Raw genomic sequence first — 26,244 nt, forward strand, 5'->3', positions numbered from 1 at the left:
TAGTATACAAAATGTTGGGTTTTCATTGTGACAGTCTCGTGCATATTGTGGAGGTTTGAATAAGAATGAGCTGTGTAGGTTTATATAGTTGAATGCCTAACCATCATGACATGCAACTGTTTGGGAAGGATTAGAAGGCGTGGCCTTGTTTTGAGGAGGTATGCCACTGGTAGTGGGATCTGAGGTTTCAAAAGCCCACACCAGGCCCAGTTTCTCTCTCTACTTGTGGATGAAGATGTAGAACTTTCAGCTGCTTCTCCAGCGTCATCCCTGCCTGCATCCCTGCCCACTATGATGATAACGGACTAATCCTCTGAAACTGTTATCAAGTCCCTAGTTAAATGTTTTCTTCTATACGTTGCCTTGGTCATGGTGTCTCTTCACAGCAATGAAACAGTGACTAAGACACATATGTCTCTTTGAAGTTTTCTTATGTTTATCTCCCACCATCGCTCTATTGACTTCTCTCAGAGTTCTTCTCCCCTCCCACTCTTCCTCTCTGGACTTCCTTCTACTTTCATGTCATATGTCATACGTCTGCACATGAGAGAAAGCACATGCTATTCATCTTTGCCTCTCTACCCGCTCTTGGGCACCCCTTTGGGTCTGTGCATAATGAGTTATTTCTTCATTTGACTATCTAAACTAGCTCATACTAAGCTAACAAGAGTGGTGCTTTTCAGTCAGAGATATTCACAGATGCTGCATTTTGAGTTGATACAAAAACTTTTCTGTTACTGGAGGCCTTGGGTCAAATGTGACTAGATCAGTTTTGTTCAGCAGCGCTATAACCCAAGTCATTGAAAATACTCAAGCAGCTACAGTGAGAAAAAGAAAGGGGGGGGGAAGTAGAATTTAATTTCAATATACAATTCAGTTAACTGGTATACCTCAAATATCATATTATAGTTGAGTTTGGGTGTGCATGCGTGTGCACTGGTTTTTCAAACATGGGTAGTTTATCTTTATAGAGAACCTTGATAGAGGCTCATGACAAGACAGGGGCTTGACCGTCATCTTGTGGCTGCTGCAATGGACAGCATAGGACTAGATGAGTAGTTGAAATTGAAGAAAGAATTTCTTTTAAGTAGTTTTTTAAGTCTTTGATTTGTATATAATGTACTGTGATCATATTTCCCCCATTGTCTTTTTCCATGCCACCTCCCACTCCTGCTGACCCTCAAATTTTCCCCAACTAGTCTCCCTCCTGCTATTATGCTTTTTGTGTGCTGGCCGCTCTTACACATGCGGTCACAGCCACTGTGTTCATGATGCTGACAGCCATGCACAGCTACAGCATTTTATGGCACTCCTCCCACGCTCCAGCTTTTACAGTCTTCCTATCCTCATGAAGAAGGCCTTGAATCCCACACATGCTTATGGAATGGAATTACCAAATTAATGGATTTACTGTCAAACTCTGTTAGGTGTTGAGTGTATATATTTTAATAGGAATCTTCTATACTAGCGATTTTTATTTTTGATTTATTTATTACTATGCTATTATTAGGGTTGATATTATTTTGTTTTAATAGTAACTCTTTCATTAGAATGACTGGTGTCATACGGATGAGTGAAGCCAAGCACAGTCCTGGAAAATAGGAAATGCACAAGACATTTATCTATAACCAGAACATAAGGAGAGAAGGGGGCTCCTGTCTTGTAGACTCACTCAGCCCTGATACCTGGACTGATACATGGCATGCAGTGGGCACTCGGTGAGACTCACCAAGGGAATGGGTGAATTGGCTCAGTGTTTTGTCAACAAGAGCATCTGTAGTTCAGCACCAACTCCCATAGCTGTTTTAATTCCTGCCTGATACTTTATGAGAGAGGTCCCTGGAGATCCATAGTGCACTTTTGTTAGCAAACAAATGATTGCTTATTGGAGTGACAGCCCTTACTTGCCTACTTGCACAGCAGCTAAGAGAGGAGCTTTGATTGACAGCGTTTCCCTTCTGTCTAGTCAGCCATTGGGCCCTTAGAGACCTCGCGGGGTTCTCTGCCACTCACCCTTCTTCCATATCATGTGTGCTTTTCGCAGCTTCATGATGAAGAGCTGAACAATGATGAAGAGGATGAAGATGAGGAAGGACACCAGTGTGAGCAGCAGGATGCCACTCTTCCTCCTCGCCAGTCCTGTGTACTGAGCAGTGGCTTCTGTAAGGAGAATGAGAGAGCGCTAGGCAGTTTGCATTTTGTGGCTCTTCCCTCTGGTTTTGCTCACCGCGGAATGTGATGGTTACTTTTCATCTTTCTTTTTTTACTATTTTTTTTCTTTTTTGAGATAAGGACTTGTTGTGCAGCCCTAGGCAGCCTGGAACTTGCTGTGTAATCAAGGCTGGCCTTAAACTCACAGGGACCAACTTGTCTCTATTCCCCTAGTGCTGGGGTTAAAAGCATGTGACACCACACCTGGCCATGATGTCTAATTTTATTTGTCAGCCTGACATAATGAAGAGTCACTTGCAAGCAGATAGTCTCAATGAGAGAGTGCCCAGATCATGACGTGGGAATGTCACTGGGAGATTGTCTTGATTACGTTAGCTCAATGGGAAGACCCAGCCCATTGTGGGTGGCACCATTCCCTGGGTTTCTTTCTGGACTACATAAAAAGTGAAGAAAGGGATCTGAGGAGTAAGCATGCATGCATGCATTCTCATCCTACTCCTAATAATGAATGGGATGAACTGCTTCAACCCCCTGCCTTGACTTTCCCACGGTTATGGGCTGTAACCTGGAACTGTAAGCAGAGTAAGTCCCTTCTCCCTTCAAGCTGCCCTTGTGAGGATATTTAATCATAGCAACAAGGGTTGCAGCCAGGACAAATAATATATACTGCACTCCTCCAGTGCAATATGGACCAAAAGGCAGCTCAGCTCAAGAGCTAGGCCAAGTTTCCTGTAGAAATCACAAATTGCGTACTGTTCAGCTCTCTGAAGGAAGCAAATGGGCAATAGAGACAAAGCAAACTAATGGATAATTTGAAAAGTTTTTTTGTTGTTGTTGTTGCTGTTATAAATGACATAGACATTTAGTTCTTTTTTTCATTTCTAGAGAAGGCACACAAGAATAGTGACTTAAATTACAGTCTGGGAATTTTAAGTAGCTATGAGGAATGTTTGTTCAGCACAGTGCAGCTCAGTAGCTCGGGAGATTAAGGGGTTTGGAAAAAACTATCCAAATAAAACAAAATGCCTTGTACCTTGGCTAGGTTAAATGCGGTCCTCGTAAGGCATTAGGGGATACACTTGAGGAGCTCTTGAAAGTGCTTCTAAACTAGTCTATAATTTTGCCAAAAGTCCTTCATCTCAGCCGACAGGCTCAGAATTAAGGAATGGTGGCTCAGTTGAGAACAGAGTACTTGAAGCTGCCTAGGACATAATCCATAAGCCGTAGGGGATCATTTTCTCTTTATAAAAATAAATACGTTTAAAAAGGCAAACAGAAGTAAGATGTGCTAACTTCCAGAATCATGTGCATTTACAGACTAGTGTTTTTGGGCATTCAGAGACAGGTATCAGCCTTGGGGGAGAAGCAAGGCCATTTAGGTGAAGCCTCTTCTACCACGGGGTGATAAGGATAGACTAGGCAGGGCTCTTGATACAGGATGGAGCCTCCGATCGTCATGTAACTTTCAGGGACTTTCTAGAAGCAAGAATGCAGAGGTAAGTGGCAGAGCACACCTTATGCAGATGGAGGGCTTATATTACATGTTATAGACTATGGAAAGCCAGAAAGGTTCTCAATACACAAGTGTGCAGGCTACAAGGGTCTGTTTCAATGGTGCTAAGCCTGGACCAGACAAGGAAGAGCTGAAGTTACAAGAAGACAAGGGCCTATATTAAGGGAGTGACTATGATCATAGACAATACACCTGGGAGAGAAGACTCACGAGCCATTGGCAACTGCATGTATGTGCACGTGTGTGCGTCTAGATCTGTATCTACACAGAGAGTGAATGGTTAGGAGTACACAATGCTTTGAACAAGCTGATTTGTGAAAAACGATGCTACTTGAATTCTTTAAAATGTTGAGCTTAGGAGAGAGGACATTTGACTAAAGACATGGAAGAAAATAGAATGAGAAGGCTGGTGAGATGGCTCAGCAGGTAAGGGTGCCTGCTGCCTAGCCTGATGATCTGAGTTTGATTCTTGGGACATACAGAAAGAAAGGGGGGCACCAACTCCTGAAAGTTGATCTCCACGTGCATGGCATGCCCCCTTCCACAAACAAATAATTAACCAAGTAAATAACTAAACAAACAAATAAGTAATCATGTAATCAACTTTTTTTTTTAAAAAGGAGCATGGACTGGAATTGAGAGTGATCATCCCAGGAACATTTAAGTATGGAACCCATCCATGTATAGGCAGCAAGAAACAACACAGGAATGAGTGAGCTTTGTATAAACTAAAGGAAGCTGGTTGGGGACTGTAGCTCAGTGGTTAATGCTTGCATACCGTGTGCGAAATCTTGGGTTTAATTCCCAAAAGACAAACTTTAAACAAAGACTGGATGAAGCAGTGACGTCAAGAACATCTACATTTAAGAACTCAGAGGAGGTGACTGAAGAAATGGCTCAGCAGTTAAGAGCACTAGCTACTCTTTCAGAGGACCCATGTTTGAGTCTCATATGCCTACATGGTGGCCCACAGTGGTCTGTAACTCCAGTTTCTGGGGACCCAGTGCCCCCTTCTAGCCTCTACAGTCACTAGGCACACATGTAGTATATATAACAAGCATTCAAGCAAACACTCATACCCATTAAAGACAAATCCTTTAAAAACAAAAGAACCCAGGGAAAGAAACAGAGCTAGTTAACTACTGGAGAGATGCAGTGGTTAGCGAAAACAACAGCACTGGGTAGTAGGTTAAGGAAGTCATGATGGGACAGGGGCGTGACTGACATGTCTTGAGGGTAGAAGGTCAAGGAAAGCAAGGACTGAAGAGGCCACTACATACAACCAGGAGGTCAAAATACCAAACAGCTGTTCTAAATGTAGTAGGTGACACTCACCAGTGGTCAAGGCAGGGTCTTGAGTGACATGTTCCTTCTCTTCCTTGTCAGTCTCTGGTATACTGGAATTTTCCATCATTGAGACTAAGGTGAGAGTAAGACATGAAACAACATATCCTATATATGTGACTCATCCAATAACTGCTCTGGCTTGGCCTTCCCTCTAAACCTCATGTTGACATTGACTTGCGATGTGATAGTGTGGACATGTGAGTCTTTAAGAGGATTAGGTCCAGAAAGCACCATCCACGTGGAAGAACTAATGGGATTACATGAGAGCGAGTTCCTTTTAAATATATTTATTTTATGTAAATGGATATTTTGTCTGTCTGTCTGTCTGTCTGTCTGTCTGTCTGTATGTATGTATGTATGCACCACAGTGAGTGCCAAGTACCCAAAAAAGGCCAGGAGAGGGTGTCAGATCCCCTGGAGTTAAATATGGTTGTGAGCCACCATGTCAATGCTGGGAATCGAACCTGCAACCTCCAGAAAAGCAACCAGTGCTTTTCACTGAGTCATTTCTCAAGCTTAGACCAAATTCATTTTAAAGAAATGGCTTTACCCCTCTTGCTCTCTCTCTACTATAGCCCTTGATGGCTGTGGCTCCTTAATGGACTGACCGTGATTTTGGGCCACTTTTCCATCATTCCCATGTATTATATTATATTATATTATATTATATTATATTATATTATATTATATTATATTATATTATATTATATTATATTATATCATCTTTCTGCATAGTCCAGGCTGGCCTAGAACTCACAGAAATCTTCCTGCCGCTGCCTCTTGAGTACTGAATTTAAAGGCATGTGTCACCATGCCAGCCTCCATCTTACTTTCTGAGGCAGATTCTCTCTCATGGAACCTGCTAGACTGGTTGGTCAGCGAGCCTCGAGGAAACACCCATCCCTGTCTCCCCAGGGCTGATGTAATGCATGCTGCAGGTTCTTACACATATGCTGGGGATTTGAACTCAGGTCCTCATGTATGTGCAGAAGGCCTTACCCTGCTGGGTCATTCTCCTAGCCCCTGTGGTAGGTTGTTCTAATCTATGGCCACCCAACCATGCTGCAGAACACCAGAACCCAGTCCCCATCTCTAACGGGCCTTCGGCACTCATCATCTGTCCTCCTTCCTCCCTCTCCCCTTCCCCACCCCTCCCCTTCTGAGTTTCTATTAATAATAATTACACTTGTATTTGCTTTTACTTTTAGGTCAATATTTTAAAAAAATATCTATCTATTTATTATGCATACAGTGTTGCCTGCATGTAACATCTGCAGGCCAGAGGAGAGCACCAGATCTCATTGTAGGTGGTTGTGAGCCACCATGTGGTTGCTGGGAATTGAACTCAAGGCCTTTGGAAGAGCAGCCGGTGCTCTTAACCTCTGAGCCACCTCCCTAGCCCCTAGTAAACATTTTTAGCTCCCACATATGAGAAAGAACATGTAGTCTTTGTTTTTCTATGCCTGTGATATTTTGCTTTGAACTTCCAGTTTCTTACAAAAACAGTCCTAAATGGCTACACTCCTTTTGTTTACTGATAAAGGCAACCCTTCATTGACCATTTAGTGTGCACCAGGGTATGTAGCTGATGTGTTGGTATCTCACCTCAGCTCCGAGAGAACAGGTTTTGAGCAGTTAGCAAAAGGCCTAGTCCTGAAGCAATTGCGTAGCAGGGTCAGCAAGAAAACTCCCAGTTTGTTTTCTAATTTGGGAGTGTAAATGAGAATCATCACTCTGTGTTTCCTTCTTGAGTGAGAACGACTAGGGAGAAGGTCCATGGGATGCTTCAAGAGAACCACTGAATATTGGAGGACGACAGGGACAGCATCTGGGCTCTCTGGGGGAAAACCTGGGTAGAGATGCACATGGCAAAGTATTTTGTGTTGTGCTAGACTCTCAGCTGCCAACCCAAGGCCTGGGCGCCGTGTTTTAGAGGCAGGAGGAATTGTGAGGCTTTAGCAGAAGAACAAGCACAGTAAGATAGCTTTTCTGGAGTTCTGTTGTTTGTGCTTCCAATCCCCCCTCTCTCTCAGCTGCCCATCGCACAGCGCCACTACGTGGCCCCAAGGGGAATGAAGCCTCTTGGTCTCGAAATAGATATTATTAACAGCAATACAATTGCAGAAATTGAAAGCCGAGAAGAATTTTACAGACCATGTCTCTTAACCCCTGCATTGTATATGAAAATGCGGAGCAGAAAATTGAGTTGTTCGGTAGTGGTGCCAGGCAATTTAAAAACAACCAGATTCCAAACACGTTTAAAAATATTGGATTATTAAAGCAAGGATGTGGTTGCCGCACTTCATAATGTTTTCAATTTCCACTACTCTTGAAAAAACCCTGTACAGTACATATTGTATTTTTCAGTGTTTAAAAACCCAAAACATTTACTTTTCAACGTTATTCAGGGCACAGGATTTTTTTTAAAAAAATGTGACATGTTGCTCAAAACTACGAACATGATAATGACCCAAAGACATTTACCCTCCCAGATGGAATTATTATAGAGAACGCGCAGGAGTGCATATCTTCCTGAGGGAGGCTAGCTAGCATGTTCAAAACACCAACAACATCTCTCATTAGTTAATTAATCAATTCATTCATTCATTCATTCATTAATTCACACACCAGTTGTTCCACATTTTCTGAGAACCCACTATTGCCACATACAATGCTGCATAAAGTTAAATGAACTACACAATAATTTCCCCCAAATTAACTAGTTAATTCATTATCTAAAATACAAGACTTTCTAACCTCTTCTTATAGCTCCACCCTGTCAAAGTGACCCATGGCTGGAGGGATGGCTCAGACAGTTGCACTTCCAGAGGGCCTGGGGTTCAATTCCCAACAACAACATGGTGGCTCACAACTGTCTGAACTCCAGGTCCAGGGGATCTCACATGGACATGCAGGCAAAAGACCAATGCACATAAAAATAAATAATTTAAAAAGATTGACCCATGTCCTTGACAACCAAGTGCCTTCAAAGGTGAGTGAGCTCATAGTGACTGACAATACTTCTGTCCCTGGCTTCTGCTCCTTAGGCCTCTGTACATGGGAAGTATTTATATTAGGGGTGATGTAGGCAGAAGACAGGAGTAAATCTCCTAAGTGACTTCAATTCTGCCTTCGTCTCAGAGGTCATTTGCATGGCACAGTCATATGTACAGGTGTGTGTGTGTGTGTGTGTGTGTGTGTGTGTGTGTGTGTGTGCATGTGTTAGATCTCCAGCTTAAGATCTCTAACCTGATAAGGCCTTATGACACCAAACTCATGAAATAAGAGTTCTTGACCTGACTCTATCCTGGGACACCGTAAAACTGGAGCCAACCGGAGAGAGGTCTACGTAGTCTTATGAAAAATAAATGTGAAGGCTAGAGAGATGGTGTAGTGGGTAAAGTGTTCAGCATGCAGGCATGAAGGCTTGAATTCTGTTACCCATAGAAGTCATAAAAGTCAGACACCGTAGCACGTGCATGCAACCCAGCACAGGGAAGTAGAGACAAGATTCTGACAGGTTTGTTTGCAGGCCCGCCAGTCTAACTGAAATGTTGGGCTACGAGTTCAGTAAGAGACCTTGTCTCAAAAATCAATTAATCAATCAAAAAGAACCAGGCAGAAAGAGTGATTGAGGAAAGAAATTCTTACATCAGCCTCTGGTTTCCACGCACATACATACACACACACACATACACATATATATACACATACACAAGTTTAAAAAATATTCTTTAGCCCAGACATGGTGGTGACCACCTTTAATTCCAATGCTTGGGAGCCAGAGGCAGGAAAGATCTCTGTGAGTTTGAGGCCAGCCTGGTCTACAAAGAGAGTCCAGGACAGCCAAGGCTACACAGAGAAACCCTGTCTCGAAAAAAATTTTTTCTTTAAATGTAGGATTAAAAATGTGCATTCACAACCAGACATTTCTTCTGAGGTTTCAGTAATTTTTGAGACTTACCCGTACTTGTGGGCTGCTGGGGGCCTTGAGAGGAGAGGGAGCTCTGCTCCGGGGCATCGGAAGCTGTTTCTTGATCTGCAACTAAAAAGGGGGAAAAACAAAATTCTGCAACCGCCGAGATCAGCTTTAGCCACATTGCGCTCAGTGTCACCGTGCACAGAGCCTGCCTGCTACCCACTTCGTGTGTGTGTGTGTGTGTGTGTGTGTGTGTGTGTGTGTGTGTGTGTGTGTTTTGAAACCTGGAGCCCCACACTTTGTGTCTTGAATCTTTCCCCTGCTGCTTGCCCATCTGCTAGGTGACCTGGCTGAGAGTACAACATGCTGGGACCCCTGTGTGCAAGGACATTTGGCCGTAGCAGGCATAGGGCATTCACTGTGTCCTTCTGCACAACCCTATCAGTTCCTCTGTCTGTCCCTCTGCATATGGAGGTTTTCCCATTTCCAGAGGAGATACACTTCCATATCATTGACACATTTCTCCAGCTGCAGATAGAGCTGAATCTCAATGCTACTATCTGCATGGTCCTCAGTGATTTGAGCCAAATGCTTAATTTATCCAGCACTGAACATTTCCCCATATGTGTGAAATACAGTTGCTAGATTTTGCCTCGTGTGTGTATGTGTGTATGTGCAGCAATAACTCCACTCATATAAAGTGTTTAATGCTGTAATGCCTGTTTACTAAGTGAAATGCTCACTAAACTTTATTCTGTAACATAAAGAAATGTTTGTGAGCCGGGCACTCCTTTAATCCCAGCACTCAGGAGGCAGAGGCAGGTGGATCTCTGTGAGTTCAAGGCCAGCCTGGTCTACGAAGAGAATTCCAGGACAGCCAAGGCTACTCGGAGAAACCCTGTCTTGAAAAAAAAAAGTTTGTGGCTATTTCCCAAGAGTCAGCTTAGATCATTTTCATCAGTTAGTGAAAAGGCCAGCCTCCAGGAAGCATGTAAGTGTTTAAGTACCTCACTGTCTATCAACATACAATATGTGAGAGGTGGGTATCAGTTCCTAAAAGCTATGGATGCTTCTCAATGTTCATTCAATCAAAGAATTTTTTGTGATTTAAAATTGTCATTTTAGTAATTAAGCATATGTAATTTTTAAACAGTTGCAAAAAACAAAAACAAAACCCTGGATTGAGGGTAAAACTTTAAGGGAAATGAGGAGAATTATGAAAAACCATTAAAGACAACATTTCAGAAGTTCCCTTTACCTATGATGATACAGTTTTGCTTGCTTTTTGAGACAGGCTATTGTTGTATAATAGCTTTGGTTGATCTGGAACTTGCCATATAGACCAGGCTTGTCTGGAATGCCTGATGACTCTAGTGAATTATTATATACTTATCTCAAGCAAGATAATGCAGTAGAAATAATTGGACACAGAAATGATTGAAAACAGCATTGTTTCCTATTAAGCCAGACATCAAGCGTTTTTAAAAAAGCATAAAATGAAAATTTCCCACCAATGTTTGTAACGTTGTTATTTCTCATAAAACTATGCAATGCCTGTTAACATATAGTAGATTTATTATTTCAAAAATCACTTAACCATGTATTTTAAATTTCTCAGTTTAAATTACTAATAGGTAAATAGTAGCAGAGACAATTCAATATATAAAAGTTCATTGTGGTCCTCAGTCATCCTTAAGGGTGTGGAAGGTGGGCTGGGGAAAGGACTCAGCTGGTAAATGCCTGTTATGTAAATGCAGGGACCACAGTCAGCATCTCTAGCACCCTCTGATAAGCCTGAACAGCACAAACCTGTTCTCCCAGCACTCAGAGGCAGAGACAGGCAGATCTATGTCACCTGCTGGCCAGGCAGTCTCCCAGACCAATGATCTCCAGGGTCAGTGAGAGACTGCCTCAAGAAGTAAGATTAGACAGTGACTGAGGAAGGCATGTTGGCCTCTGGCCACACACGCTTTCACCTACACCTGCACTGGCACACTGTGCATACACCGACACAAACACGTATACATACACAGAGAGACAAACACACATATGCACACACAGAGTGTGGGGGGTATTTACACTGAAAACATTTGAGAGCTGTGGCTGAAGGCTGTAAAACCCCACTTCCACATTAGTGATGGGAACTAAAAGTTCTTTGTTTGGAATCCCAAACAGACGAAGCAAATCAGTGCCCTGGAGAACTTAACCCTTCTTGTTCTGTTCTCTAGAAACCTTGCCTATTTCTAGATGTGACACATTCTTAGGAGCATCCTTATGCTCCCAGCATCCCACCAGAGGAGTGTAGGTGCAGAGCCTCAGAACGCTTACCTGTTACAGTGCTTTAAAACATTCTTAGCTAGTAAGTTTGTTTTTTTAACTGATTGGGTAAACAAAAGACACGTGTGGCATATGCTCACTTATAAGTGGGTATTAACCCACCATAGATGTGGCTCATCAAAGAAAAAAAGTAATAAACAAACAGAAGCCAGCTACTGTTGATATAATGGCCCATTTCGAATATTTCTCTGGAGATCTGGCATGGCTCTAGATAGTCAGTAGATAGCTATGATGCCTATTATTGATTGTCAACTTGACACACTTGTGAAGAGGGAAAGTCAAGTGAAAACATATTGGCCTACAGGTGTGTCTGTAGTGCCCTGTCTTGACTGATGATTAACCTGGGAAGGCTTAAGCAAGGGTTGAACTCTGCCACCCCTTGGCAGGCGGTCCTGGGTTCTATAAGAAAGCAGGGTGAGCAAGCCACAAGGAGCATCAGTTAGCAGCACTCCTCCATAGCCTTTGCTCCAGTTCCTGCCTCCTGGTTCCTGCCTTGAGTTCGTGCCCTGAGTTCCCTCAGTGATGGGCTGTGACCTGAGTGCTGTATGATTAAATAAACCCTTTCCTCCTTTAAGTTGCTTTCGGTCAGTGTTTTATCACCGCAACAAGGAAGCAAACTAGGACAATAGTGAAATATTATGGTAAATTAAAGACAGTGAAACATAACCATTCTTCTTACCCAAATCTTCAAACCGGAAGGGGGCAACCAGCTTCCTTCCCTGCAGGCCCGTGTGCCGGATAATGCAGTGCACTGTTGAGTTTTTGTTGTATGTGTGGACTATGAGCGTGCTGGTGGTGTTACACGTTTTCCCATCAGTTTCAAATTCATGGTGGTGTTCACCTGCACAGGATTTTAAAGAAACGGGAAAGGTTATGGCTGTGGAGCTCTATTGCATGGTTGTCACACACAGCAAGCAGAACTGCAGTCTAACACTAAGGATAATGTTGAGTGTTCAAAGCGTGTCTTAGGCTGATGAAATCGTTTGGCAAGCTGGAGCGTTAATGAAACTTTCATGAGGGCTGGAGATGGTTCAGCACTTAAAGGCACTGACTACTCTTCCAGAGGACCGGGGTTCAAATCCCAGCACCCACATGGCAGCTCACAACGGTCTGCAACTCTAAGATTTGACACGCACACAGACATATGGGCAGGCAAAACACCAATGCTCATAAAGTAAAAGTAAATTTAAAAAGAAAACTTTAATGAAAAACACCTTATGGTGTGATTTCTTGGGACACAGTGACTTGGTAAGCTGAATATCATGCGTACACATATAATGTTAAATTTGTTTCCAATTTTATGGCTGTGAAAAGGCTTATACTCAGTGTTACACTTATTTTTGAGAATTTTGTCAGCTTTTAAGAAGTATTATAAATAACCCGCTTTATATTTCTACCATAATTTTAAAAATTATGGTTTGGGATAGCCTTTTAAAATTAGGCAAAAATTTGATAATTGTAATGCTAATTTCTCTGGAGCATAACTCATGTAAAGAGTGCCATCTTTGGATACCTTTTGACACCAGAGGGCGCCATAACACTTAAAAAGCTTTTGGAAATTTTAGCAAGACAGCAAACAAAGAACCCTCTCAGCTTACCATAGATCTCCAGGCCGCTCCCCAGAAGCCAGGTGATTTGTGGAGGGGGCTTGCTTCTCTCTGTGGAACACTTCAGCACGACATGTTTTTCTCCATTCTCCCTTCTGAGAACTGAAGCTTCCACAGTTGGCTGGAAAGGAGGCACTAGAAGAAAATTAATTTTTCTGTGCTGAGTTGTAGGTGAGCATGTGTGTGCACAGGCATGTAAGGGCCGGAGGTAGATTTCAAGTGTACTCTTTGATCACTGTCTATCAGAGGATTTGAAGCTCTTGGATGCGGCTAGACTGGCCATCCAGTGACCTCCAGGAATGTACCCGTCACCTTCATTGGTGCCGGAGTTAAAGCTGCCTGTGCCCAGCTTTTATATGGGCAGTGGGCTGGGCGTCCTTACTCAATTTGTCAGGCTTGCATGGCAAGCACTTTTCTTAATGAGACGGCTCCCCGCCCACCTGGTCTGCATGTGTTGGCAAAGCGCAGCCCCTGTGTATCTTAGGGTTTGCTGTAGGATGATTGTTTAAGTACGGGTCCTATTTCTTGCTTAACTTTTCCGGGAATCCAATCATGTTATGTTTCTGAAGAACCAACTTGGCTGAAGTCAGGATGTTTGCTGCCGAGTATGTGACCGAGAAATCCTGAGAATTCCCAAAGAGGCGTCCTTAGCACAGCAGCCTGAATGGGACGTAGCACCACGGTTGCCAGGACACTCGGGACAGACCTGCCTTCTAGTCCCCTCCCTGTCACCAGCTAGCTGTAGAAACGTCAGCAAGTCCTCCAGCTTCTTGGTATGTCAGCCGTTAACACAAAGGAGCTGGCTTTTTAGGTCTAAACTTTTGTAAGTTTATGCAAATAAAGGCAACATTAATTTCTTATGCCCCTTCCTTACATCAAAACATTTCGGTTCACAAGGACCCATGGTCTTTTCTCTTTGTACTGCTGCCCTGGAGATTATTTTTAGCTGGGTGTGCTTTTTCTTTTCTCCAAGTCTATATTTGCTTTCATGGAGAACTGCATTTGTATGCATTTATTGAATCCATCCAGACATAGGGAAAGCACTGACTGGGCCTGGGGCAGGCTCTAGACGGATTGCTTGTTGGCACCGCAAAGATGGGAAGGAGAGATCCAAGTCTGGCTGTGGACTTAGGGCCTATGTTTTTAGTTAGAACAGCAGTTCTCAACATGTGGGTCGTGAGCCCTTTGGGGGTAAAGAATCTTTTCACAGGAGTCGCCTAAGACCGTCGGAAACCACAGAGATACACAGTACGAGTCACAACAATAGCAAAATTACAGTTATGAAGTAGCAGTGAAAATAATTTAGTGGTATGTGGTGGGGGGGTGAGGGGTGACCACAGCATGAGGGGCTGTGTTAAAGGGTTGCAGCGTCAGAAAGGTTGAGAGCTGCTGAGTCAGAGGGCATGTCTTGGGGCTTAGAGGGATGGCTCTGTGGTAGAGCATGTGCTCGCCACACTCAAAGCTCTGAGCTCAGTCCTCAGTAGCATCCACAGAAAAGCAAAAATTCCTCTGGGCTCGGTGCTATGACAGTGCTGTGGCAGCCTAGAAGCTGTCCTAACCAGCTCAGTGGTAGAAATAAATAATGGGCAAACCCCTTAAGGGCGGAGATGATAGCTACACTTTGTATTCCCCCAGAGTCTCATATGCTGCCTGGCACATAGGCACAGCCTAGAAAATAGGAACCTTACTTCCGTTTAGTTTCCCGTAAAGAAAATTTAGTTGACGCCCAAGGCAAATGTATCAATTTACTTTTGAGTCTGGAGCTTGCCGTACAAAATGGTCTCTTTAGTTTTCTTTCAACAAAAGAGTCACCCTGAGAAGCTCCTGCTAGACGTAAAACTTCTAAAACTAAAACATCAAGTTTACAAATGGTACTTCATGGAGCTGGCTCAGTGGGCCAGAAGGAATATCGTCCTTGCGTAGGACCTGCATCTGGTGCGTAGCACCCATGTTGGGAGGCCTCACAATCAACTGTTGGCTCTAATGGGTCTGGCAATGCCTTCTGGCTTGTTTGGGCACCCACACTTTATGCTCACATAAACACAGACACATAGTTGAAAATGAATTAAATCTTATAAATTATTCGTTGAAATTTTAGAGTAGGCTGGGGGAGGTGGCTCAGCAGAGGGACGTTCATGCTACCAAGCCCAACAACCTGAGTTCAATCCCCAAGATCTATATGGCGGGAGGAAAGACCGCAGTCCTGTCCTCTGACTTGTGCATGAGCCCCGTGGCAATGCTCATCTGCAGATCTTTTTTTTGTTTTTTTAATACATAGATAAAAATGGTGCAGTTTGCATTTGTCACACTATGACAGCCAGGGGAGTTCCTCTACTGGGGACATACCTAACACAACCACTCTCACTTGCTTCATCTTCACGAGACCTTCATAGTGTAAGCACTTATACACGCCTTCATCTTGTAGAGTCACGTTGGACACGCTGATGGAGAGCTGTGCAGCCGAATGGTGAAGAAGCTGGTATTTAGAGCTTTTTAAAGCTGTGCAAGAGGCAAAAGAAGCTGGTAAGAGGAAAGCTCGCCCACTGGAGTGCCTGCCTCTGGTCTCCTACTTGCCGGGATCAAAGGGACATGCCACCACACCAGGCTTCTGGTGCTTTCATGAATGACCTGCTGTCATTTGCTTCTTTGAAACCTGATGTATGTGTGGTTTGTCTTGTCGCAACAAATGTCAGCAGTGGAGGAGAGATAACGCCAGCTGAGTGCGTTCAGTTTTTACTTTAAGAAATGTTTATTAGCCTGGCGTGGTGGCGCGCACCTTTAATCTCAGTACTTGGGAGGCAGAGGCCGGCGGAATCTCTGTGAATTCGAGGCCAGCCTGGTCTACAAAGCGGAGTCCAGGTCAGCCAAGGCTACACAGAAAAACCATGTCTCAAAAAAACAAAAATGAAAGAACACACACACACACACACACACACACACACACACACACACAGAGACAAATGTTTAGTACTATTTGAAGATTCCTGTGGATTTTGACTCAGTCCTTCCAGGGATTTAGCCCATAGTACAAAAAAGCCAGCTCATAAAGTGCTGACCCAGCATGGGGAGTCACTCTTCATCTTGTTTACATACTGACCTGGGAATTTCACTTAAAGTCAAAGGCGCCTGGGCAAAGCAGAGGCTCTGGAAAGAGCGAGTTTGTTTGCTTTTAACTGTTAAAGGTGCACCCCATGCACAAGGGTAAACAGAGTTAGACCATGGATGACTGGCCAAGGGCATGTTTCTCATCCAAAAGGATGGGTGTGCCTCTTGGGACCAGATGCCTCCTGAGCTAGCACTCTGGGTTTTCAGCCTCATCTCTATTGACATGGGAGCCAAGAGTTCCTCGTTGTGGGGCTGCAGCGTGCAGTGTGGGATCTTTAGTGCACGCCTGGTCTCTGCCTTTTAGACTCCAGAGCCAGCATCCCCACTCCCAACTTGTAACAACCCCAATAGTTCTCGGACACTGCCAAATGCCAACCAGAGGGCAAGATGACTCCATCTGGGGACATTTCGGTGTGAATTAAGGGGTTTGGCTGCAGGAACCTCAGAACGTCTTCTTGTTCTGACTTTGGAGAACTCCTCATTCTTCCAAAGAGAATTAACACAATAACACAAAGCTTTTAACAGAGTTATTCCTACTCAAAGATCATTTCTCTGTAACTTTTCTCAACTTGCATCTACTTAGTCTATTGGATGTGCTATTAATAGCCTGTACGCTTAGGATGATGTATTGACTAGTTTATATTTACTATTATTTATATACATATATGAATACTATATTTATATGTATCAATTCAACAGTATTGACAAAGCATATCTTTTTTAGTGGCTCTGTTTGTGGACTTTAACTTGCTGGTTGTGATTTTTTCAAGTACTTGACAGCAATATCACGTGGTCTCATTATGAAAGAGTCTTTGGTAAATTCCTGTCCATGGTCTAAGTGATGTGTGGTTTGTCCCTTTCTTTCCATCTCAAACATGACACATATTTGTCACATGTGACATGGAGAAAGGCACGACCATCCTCCTGACTAAAGTGCATCCTGTCAATTTCCATTGCCTGGGAATCTTGGTCTGAAGTCTAACAGGGCAAAGATAGGGTAATGTGACTTTGCAGCTGACTCCAGCCAGACGGTGATGCGTCACTGCCACGGGAAGGTCCACCAAGGCAGCCTGTTGCCTGCCTGTGGCTTTCCTGTGGGTGTTTCCTGGTCACTGGGAGTCAAAAAGTGATGTGGGGGTGAGATGCCTGTGTGGAAAGGTGCTTTGTAATTTGAGCCCCCTTTAACAACCTTTCTGATGGGATTTCCATTTCTGACTTCCTGTCCCCCCAAAACAGCCATGTGTCATATAACAGGCCTCTGAGGTGTGAGTCACATGTAACAGTGGGTGGCCAGAGCCCACCCTTTGGCTGACTCATGTGGGCTTTCTGTCCCACTAGCCTGGCCCAGATGGAAATCCCTTAAGTTGAGTTTTGTTATTTTCCTTCTCCCCACCAACCTACTTACCAGGATGCTGATTTAAAAAAATGGTGAACCCCGAGGGGGCCAGCCACTGGAGAGAGGCATTTTTTGTCTGAGAAGTTACACACTTAAGGGTGAGCATCTGGCCTTCCTCCACCATGATGGTTTCCATGTTCAGAAAGGCTGCTGTGGAGAGAGAGAGAGAGAGAGCGGGGAAAGTCAGGCAGGGTGCATGCGTGTATGAGGTGTGCCAGTCTGAAGAGAACCCCAGGGGTTCATTTCTGTCCTTCTGCCAAGTGAGTCCCATGACTGAACTCAGGTTGTCAAACCTGATAATAAGTGCCCTGGCAGCAAAAGCAGTCACCGACCCAAAGAAGAGATCTGTTGCTCAGTTTACAGATGAATGAATCCATCCAGCTCAAGGTCACAGAGCTCATGGGGCTGGAATCAGGGTGTAGACTTCAGTCCACATCTATAACTACACAGACCTATCGGAGTGATGAGCCCAGGAACACAGCATTCACTGACTCAGTTTATAAAATGGGGTGCTTTGCAAGCTACATTGCTTGTCTTTGAGTTTGTGCCGGGTGGGGATTTTGCAGTTCCCAATGTTGCTCAGTGCTAAAGTGCTTTCTAGCAATGGAGAAGCCCTGGATTGAATCCAATCACACAGACAGACAGACAGACAGACAGACACACACACACACACACACCATCCATCCATCCATCCATCCATGGTGCTCTAGTGACTTCTTGGGCCTTTGCTCACTGGGAGGAGATAAATCCACCCCAGCTACCTTCTACCACACAGGTATTTCTCTAGCCAATACATGAGTCTGATTTCCCCGAATCACAATCCCCCAGAGAATGATGAAGAACTGACTCTAAGCAGTGACAAATGTATTGTCCCAGAAAGAAAATAAAGGAAGAATAAACTTGTTTTACTGAATTGGCACATTTATCATCATTCATTATTGCTTCATGTTTTAGACAAAATTGTTTTTCCGAGGTATAATGTAATTCTTACCCAGGAGGGTGTAAAAACTATCCAACCAGAAAAATACTATATTTATAAATTATGACCAGAAAATGTTTTATAGCCCTATCTTCAACCTAAAAAACAAAGAAGGAAAAAGGAAAGAAGTTTATTTCCTTGTGATACACACCTTGTGAAAAAAAATCCTCTTTTGAGACAATGTCTCTTGTAGCCCAGACTGGCCTTGAACCCACCACATAGCCCAAGCTGGCACTTAACTCCTGATTCTCCTGCCTCAGCCTCTGAAGTGCTGGGATTACTGTTATGAGCCACCATGCCCAGCATCCTTGAGATAATTTTTAAGTAGCAGGGAAAATGCTTTGGGGAGCCCTGGACAGTACAGCCTTTCCTGTGCATCCCATCCCTAGCCCTAAATTTCTATGTAGGCTGTAACAATAACAACCCAGAATTTTTGTGTTGTACTCACACTGACTTTCACAGGAAAACAATCTGTTTTACTTCTAATTGAAAAACATCTATCGCATCAGCCAACGTGGGCAAATGAGTCCCTGTGAGGCTGGAGCAATGACTTAGACTGTAAATGCTTGCCACGCAATCATGGGAGGTCTGAGCTTGGACCCCAGCACCCACTGAAAATGTATATAACAGGTGCAGAGTACTCATCTGCAATCCTGGCGCTGTGGAGGTGGAGACAGGAGGACCCCCTGGGGGGCTTGCTGGCCAGCTAGTCTAGCAGAAAAGATGAGCTCCAGGTTCAAAGAGAGACCCTGTCTGAATACACTCAGTGTTCACCTCTAGCTTCCACATACATGCATGCCACACACACATATGTGCACACATACTTAAATATGTGTATACACAGAGAGAGAGATGAGGGAGACTGGGGGGGAGGGGGAAGAGGGAAGGGGAGGGGGAGAGATGTGTGTGTGGAGCTGGAGATGCAGCTCCAACAGTAGAATACGTGCCTATCATGCTGCAGGTGCTGGCTTCAATTACTAAGTAACTAAGTAAGTAAGTAAGTAAGTAAGTAAGTAAGTAAGTAAGTAACCAGGACATCTGTGCTTTCAAAAACAGACAATGAGGCCTGGTAGCCAGAATTCTGCCTGAGTTTCCTCATGGGAAATAGTCTTGTGCTCATGAATTAAATAAAGTCAGTAGACTCTTACAGTGTCGTCCTTAGAGTGTGACAAGCTGTACCACTCTTCCTTGTGGGCTTTGCTGGTCTTAACGTCAGCCCCATGTTTGATCCTGCAGCAGGAAATCGGTGTAGAGACAGCGGCTTGTCCATGGTGAAAGCACAGGCCCACCCAGCTTTGTTTTAGCTGTCACACTTAAAATATTACTTGGGATGTCTAGGTCTGCCAAAGGATGCAGGAGGAAGACACTGTGCTGAGTCTCCAGAGGGAAGCCTTCCAAGGAAAATGGTGTGTAGTCCTCTTCATGCTGGTGGAAGCTGCATGGGAAGTTTGCCGTCTTTTCGCTTTTCTTTCACCTAACTTTGGAGTCAAACTTTCACCTGTCGTCAGGGCAACGAGGTGTGAGGTTTTGTTTTTTCTTACCACTTCCTCCCCATAGATGTTAAAGCTGTACTGCATTCTCACTCACGATTAGCTTTTCTTGTGCCCTGAGGGCCACGTGCCAACTTCCTATTTGCCCCTGTTTAGGTGTGTGTGTGTGTGTGTGTGTGTGTGTGTGTTGGGAGTCAGACATAGGAAGATCCCTGGAGGTAGCTGACAGCCAGTCTGACTAAAACAGTGGGCTTCAGGTTTAATAGAGAATGTCTCAAGGGAATGAGGGAGAAAGCATTAGAGGAATCCACCTAGTATTCTCTACTGACCTCTGCATTGCATACACCAGCATACACAAGTGTATACACACACACACACACACACACACACACACACACACACACACACACCAAACTGTGTTCCTTTCAGTGGATGGCTTGTCACCAAAGCACGTGTGAGCAACTTTTAAGCAAAGGGTGAGTGGCAGTCACACCCATCTCCTGAAGCACATACAGGCTAATCCAGTGCATTTGTAAGACTCCTCGGTCTTTCCCACGGTTAGTGGGAAGCTACAGTGGAGGGTTCCTTGCCTCTGTACAGGTTATCAGAGAGACTGAAAAGATAATATTCGTTTAAAAAATTGTCGTAGTGCCTAATTGTTGCATGTAATAAATTCAAAACCAAAGCAGAGAGTGTTGCAGCGCCCCAAACTCAGCATGTCCAGTTGGAATCGGGATCTGTCCTGTCCCCTGTGTCTCTCCTGCTCTCATAACTAACACAGGTGTGCCGCAGGCTCAACTGCAGTGTTTCTGTACATTAGTGAATGTGGCCACCAGACATTCAGCCACACACCGGCCTTCCATCTCTCCACAGCACTGATTTAACCAACTCACTCTTCCCTCACACTACGGGAGTGTCCTTGGTTGAGGCTCCCATTGCTTCTTGCTAGACCACTCTAAAAACTGTCTCTTAGAGTGACATTTTAAAGATGGTCTGGTCTTCCTTCGTTTAAAAATATTTCCTGAGGGCCAGACTTGGTGGCATATGCCTTTAATTACAGCACTCGAGAGACAGAGACGGTCAGATTTCTCTGAGTTCTAGGCCAGTTGGGGCTGAGAAACCCTGTCTCAGAAAGTAGATAGATAGATAGATAGATAGATAGATAGATAGATAGATAGATAGATAGAAAGATAGATAGATGATAGATAGATAGATATATTCCTGGGTTTGGAGACATGGCTCAGCAGTTAAGAGCATTTGCTGCTCTTCCAGAGGATGGTTTGACTCCCAGCACCCACAGGTGGCTCACAACAGTCTGTAACTCCAGTTCCAAGGGATCCAATGACTTCATTGGCTTCTGAAGGCATGCATATGGGTGCACAGGCATACATGCAGACAAAACACCCATACTCTTAAAATAAAAAAATAGCATTGCCTCTAACGCAGAGAACCTGAGTTCAATTCCTGGTACCCATGTTCAGCAGTTAACAGCTGTCTATTACTCCAGCTCCAGGGGGATCGAACACTTCTGGCCTTCACTGGTGCCTGCACTCACATGCACACACCCCGCATGTGTATTATTATTAGAGAGAAATAAGGAATGCTTAAAAGCATTTTCTGTGGTTCCCTTTGTATGTAGGGACCAGGCTAAAATCCCTCACGATTTTCCTCAGATGTTCTCTTCCCGTCTTACTGGATGATGCTCCTCCCAGATATTCCATGTGAAGGGACACTCCTTGGGTCCTGAAAGATTCAGGCTGCAAAGCCGCTTTTGCCCAGCTGTTCTTATGTCCTCTAAGATTCTCCTTATGGAGACTCAACTCATAGGTTGCAACTTTTGTCGAAACATCCAAGTAGAAGGCTGCGGGGACTGCTCAGTGGTTAGAGCGTGTGCGGAGCAAGCAAGAGGATGGAAACCGACACAAGTACATGGGGAGGGGGTGGTAGCTCGCTTGCACTTCCCACACTTAGGAGGCAGAGGCAGGGGATCCCTGCAGCAAGCTGCCTAGGGAGGCAGGCCATGTTGGCAAGCTCTAGGCTTGTCTGAGAGAGATCCTGCCTCCAAATGAATAAGTGGAGAGTGATCAAGGAAGATTCTGAATATCACACTCGGGCTTGCACACGCATTCTCATGCACAGCCACACACACACATGTGCACACAAATATGGCACGTGCATCCATACCACGCACAAACACATTAAAAACAATCACTAGAAAACAGGCCTACTCCTCTCCTTCCAACTGACTAGCTCTCTTTTCTCCACTAAAGGATTCCAATGGCTGGGACTGGGGCAAATGTGCCATATATTGACTACTACTCTCAGGGACCAGAACAAAGTTAGGTCTTTAGATATCAGTTGAACTAATGGGCAAAAGGGACAAATGTAAAACCTCAGAGGCAAGTATTTTAACAGACCTCTAATTTTTTTTTTTCTTTCTGTAACGGTGACATCAAATACTAGAGACTTAAAATCAAATAGAGCTAAAAACACAGGGAGTGACTTCTCAGACTGGAGTCCCGTTTCCATGGCTCCTCCGGAGAGTTAGGCAGGAACGCGCTTCAGTGCAGAGCATTACAAGAAGAGACTGGTGTTATTTTTAGATAGAATAGGCAGAGAAAACTACAGATGTGAAAATAAATTATACTTGTCAAAAATCAAGTCGTTTCCCAGATTGTCACAAAGAGGCTGACTTGATGTAAGAGAAGAAAGGAATGCTTCAGGTTTGCGGAGGCCGTCCTTCCCGCAGCTGAGAAGGGAGGTTAAGTTGGTGCTGGGTTTGACCTGTCCACTGTCCATAATGTAAGTGAGAGGAGAGTGAATTTTGGAAAGAGAAGAAAAACAATCCAGACTTGTTCCCGTTATATTTTATCCACCCTAGAGATTATTCATTCCAGGAGCCTTGAAAAGAGGACCAGGGCCCAAGGTCATGAGATTCTTTTGTCTGTAAATCTCTGGCAGTCTCAGAAACCACCATGGTGATTTTTCCTACTGCCTAGTTTGCTAAAGGCGGCTGACACGTTACAGCCGTGTCAAAGTGGATGTTTTGCTGCCCTCATGTTGACAAGAAAGCAGCATGACCAGCTCCTGCCCATGTGGGACTTGAGGGGACTGAGCAGGCTTAGGTCAGTGTGAACAGGTTAGTTAAATTCCTCTAACCTCAGTCTTTCTCCTGTACAGACTGAAGGTATCAATATCTACCTTGGCATTTTTGCTGGGAATCAGTGTCCTTAACAGTTTACCCAGCACTATGCATGACACAATAACTGTTTTTTTTTCTCCCTCCATATAAATCACAAGCAAGCTGCATATTCTAGTAGACTTGTATTAAGCTTATCTTTTTATTTTCTTAATTTTTGAAACAGGCTCTTGCTATGTTGCACTGCATTTAGTGATATCCACTGTGTAGCCTTGACTGATTTTTGAACTCATGGTGATCCCCCTGCCCCAAATTCTGATGTTACAGATGTGCACTGTCATGCTCAGATTAGGTTTATTTTAAGATATGATTCGTTTGTTTTTGCTCTTTAATTTAAAACTTTTTTCTATAGGTTTTTGTTTTTGTTTGGTTTTTAGAGACAAGGTTTATCTGTGTAGACTTGGGTAGACCAGGCTGGCCTCGAACTCTGCCTCCCTGAGTGCTGGGATTACAGGCATGCGCCACCATGCTGGCTTCTATGGGATATATATATGTATGTGTGTATATATATATATATATGAAGTTTGAAGCCTGGAAAAATTAAGGTCAGTTGAAGGCTTTAAACCTTGGAATAATTGAAACCATCGTAATTTTGGCTGTCCAAATGTACCCTTTCAGAATGCATTAGCTGTTCATTAAGCCACTTACTGAAGAAACTAATGTCACTCATTACCACAATGGAACCCTTGTTAAATTTCTCAGGGTACAGGGAACGGAAAGGAAGGCACCAGTTGAAGGACCGAGCTCAGGAATTGAAAACCTATGGAAAAAAAAAATCTTGCTGCCCGCTTCCTTCACTTGCTGTTCTGAAATGAGTACAGATGAGAGGGGTAGGTGAATTACCTGACGCAGAGCAGGAGAGTCACTATGTGGGAGCAAGCAAGCACGTGGAGTCGAGCAGTGACTCTGTACGTGGTCCTTTTCTACACATGTGACACAAGGGCCATCAGAGACCTGGGACACCAGAACGTGATTCCCTCACCCTTGCCCCCACACTTGGGTAGGAAAAACTTTGACCTAAGCTGAAAAAGGTGATTGTATCTTCCTCTAATTGTCACAGTTGCTACAGTAGAATTAGGACTCAAAAACAAAATTGTAGGCAAATGTGAAGTATAGCTGATGTCTATAAAACAGGTAGCTTTCGGGGCTGGAGAGATGGCTTAACTGGTAGGAGCAGCGGCCGCTCGCACAGAGGCCTCAAGTTCCTTCCCAGCGCTAACAGGGCAGCTCATGGCTCTCTGTAACTCTAATTCCAAAAGATCCAACTCTCTCTTCTGACCCCCTTGGACACTGCGTGCACACTGTACACACACTCAGGCAGGCACAATGCTCATACCCAATGGAATTAAAAATAAATACATGTTTAAAAGTGCAGTTTTCACTGTGTTCTTATTTCTCTGAACTGAACTAGAAATGACTAGTGCCTCACCACTGCCAAAGAATGTTTGCGTTTGAGATTGTCTTATAATGAGGAGTTTGACAGATCAAAAACTTATTAACTTGTTCTTCTAAAAATGCAAAAACTGAGCCAGGCGATTGTGGCGCATGCCTTTCATCCCAGCACTTGGGAGGCAGAGGCAGGTGGATCTCTGTTAGTTTGAGGCCAGCTTGGTCTACAGAGTGAGTTCCAATACAGCTGGGGCAGGGAGGCGGGGACAGTAACAAAAGGCAAAATCTGAGAAAATTTTAGAGAAATTATCTAACAAAGACTGACACAGCAAGAAAGTTTTGAAATCTGAAATGGATGTCTTTTCAACTGATGAACCTCAGACAGACGGGGAAGCTGGTCACATTGCATCACAACAGATCCCACAGATGCAGGCTTTACGGTGCCTCTCTCCTGAAAAGCAGCTGAACAAGAGACAGAATAGACACAGTAACTGCCCTCCGATGTGTGAGTCGAGTGCAGCCAGAGGGGCATTAGCTCCGAGAATACAGCTGACCGACAAGCAGGTTTGGCAAGAAAACAAAACAAAAAGCCAACTTCAGTCAGCTGAGCACAAACACTCTAAGTCTTACCTTGCAATGGGACCCAGAACAGCAAGCTGAGAGCTCCCCACCACATGCTGGCTGTGCTGAACACACTCTTTGACAGCTTCCTGTAGCTTCTAAAGTACACACAGGCTTTTGAAGGGAGGAGGCTGCAGCTCTGTGACCTTCTGTGTGTCACCTCCTCCACCTACTCTGAGCCCCCTCTTAGGTCGCTGCCCCTAACACACCTCTTGGTGGAACATCTTGGAGACCACAGGTGTCATATCCATTGTGGAGAGGTGTGAATGAGCTGTTGGTGACAAAAACTGCTCTGCCACAAGTGGGTAGTGATGGTAAGTCAACTCCTTATGAGGCTTTGGGGAAGAGGGTAGGAAAGATTACAGTGTGAGGTCTGGTGAGGTCATCTTTATTATTTTTTTCTAGTTTATTAGACAAATAATAGCTAGGTAATTTTTGCCCAACCTTTTTGAATATTTTGGATTTCTAACGTGGACAGCAATTTCCAGTGGTTATTAGATACATTGATTCATTCATTCACTTTTGAAATCTGGACATTTTACTTTCAGTCTGCTTACTCATCTTCTCATCCATCCACCCTTTCTCCCTTCCATCTCTCTATGTCTTCAACATCTCTTATATGCCTCACTAAGATGATCAGATGTGAGGCAAAAGCTCCTTGTATGTTTGTTTTTAAGAAAAATATGCTCTGGTGAGAAATTAAAATATGCAGATAGACAGTTTTGGTTCACTTCTCTCATTCATTGAGATAGACTATTTCATGTGGACTAGGTAGGTTGCCATGAGTGAATATAAGGCTGAGTGGACTCTCTGCTTGACATGTGTATACTATTCTTTACGTATGTATGTATGTTTGTGTGTGTGTGTGTGTGTGTGTGTGTGTATATACATACACACACACACACATATTACAGCTTCAATGTATGTCTGCTTACCTTGTGTGTGCTTAGTGCCTACAGAGGCCAGAAGGAGGCATCGGATCCCCTGGAACTGGAGTTACAGACAGTAACTTTCTGCTGCTAGGTGCTGGGGATCGAACCCAGGTCCTCTGGAAAAGCAGTGGCTGCTCTTAACCACTGAGCCATCTGTCCAGCTCCCACACTACTCTTTATTCTGACTACTCTTAGTCTAAAAGTCTAAGATTATGTTTGATGTATTTTTTTCTAGTGC

The 26,244-nt window shown here is 44.0% G+C and overlaps 1 protein-coding gene across 1 annotated transcript in view; it reads right to left on the reverse strand.

The window, feature by feature from the left end:
- Positions 1-25,145, reverse strand: part of CRTAM (cytotoxic and regulatory T cell molecule) — a 30,531-nt gene extending 5,386 nt beyond the window's left edge. The window contains exons 1-8 of the mRNA XM_084781664.1: positions 25,084-25,145; positions 17,406-17,546; positions 15,242-15,394; positions 12,887-13,030; positions 11,968-12,129; positions 8,997-9,077; positions 5,021-5,104; positions 2,014-2,160 (exon numbers count right to left, since the gene is read on the reverse strand). Of these exons, the coding sequence (XP_084637790.1) occupies positions 2,014-2,160; positions 5,021-5,104; positions 8,997-9,077; positions 11,968-12,129; positions 12,887-13,030; positions 15,242-15,394; positions 17,406-17,546; positions 25,084-25,129 (958 nt within the window). The 5' untranslated portion in view covers positions 25,130-25,145. The remainder of the gene's footprint in view (positions 1-2,013; positions 2,161-5,020; positions 5,105-8,996; positions 9,078-11,967; positions 12,130-12,886; positions 13,031-15,241; positions 15,395-17,405; positions 17,547-25,083) is intronic.
- Positions 25,146-26,244: the final 1,099 nt, after the last annotated feature.

This window comes from Acomys minous, assembly GCF_964271855.1.
Source record: "Acomys minous genome assembly, chromosome: 5".
NCBI classification, from domain to species: domain Eukaryota; kingdom Metazoa; phylum Chordata; class Mammalia; order Rodentia; family Muridae; genus Acomys; species Acomys minous.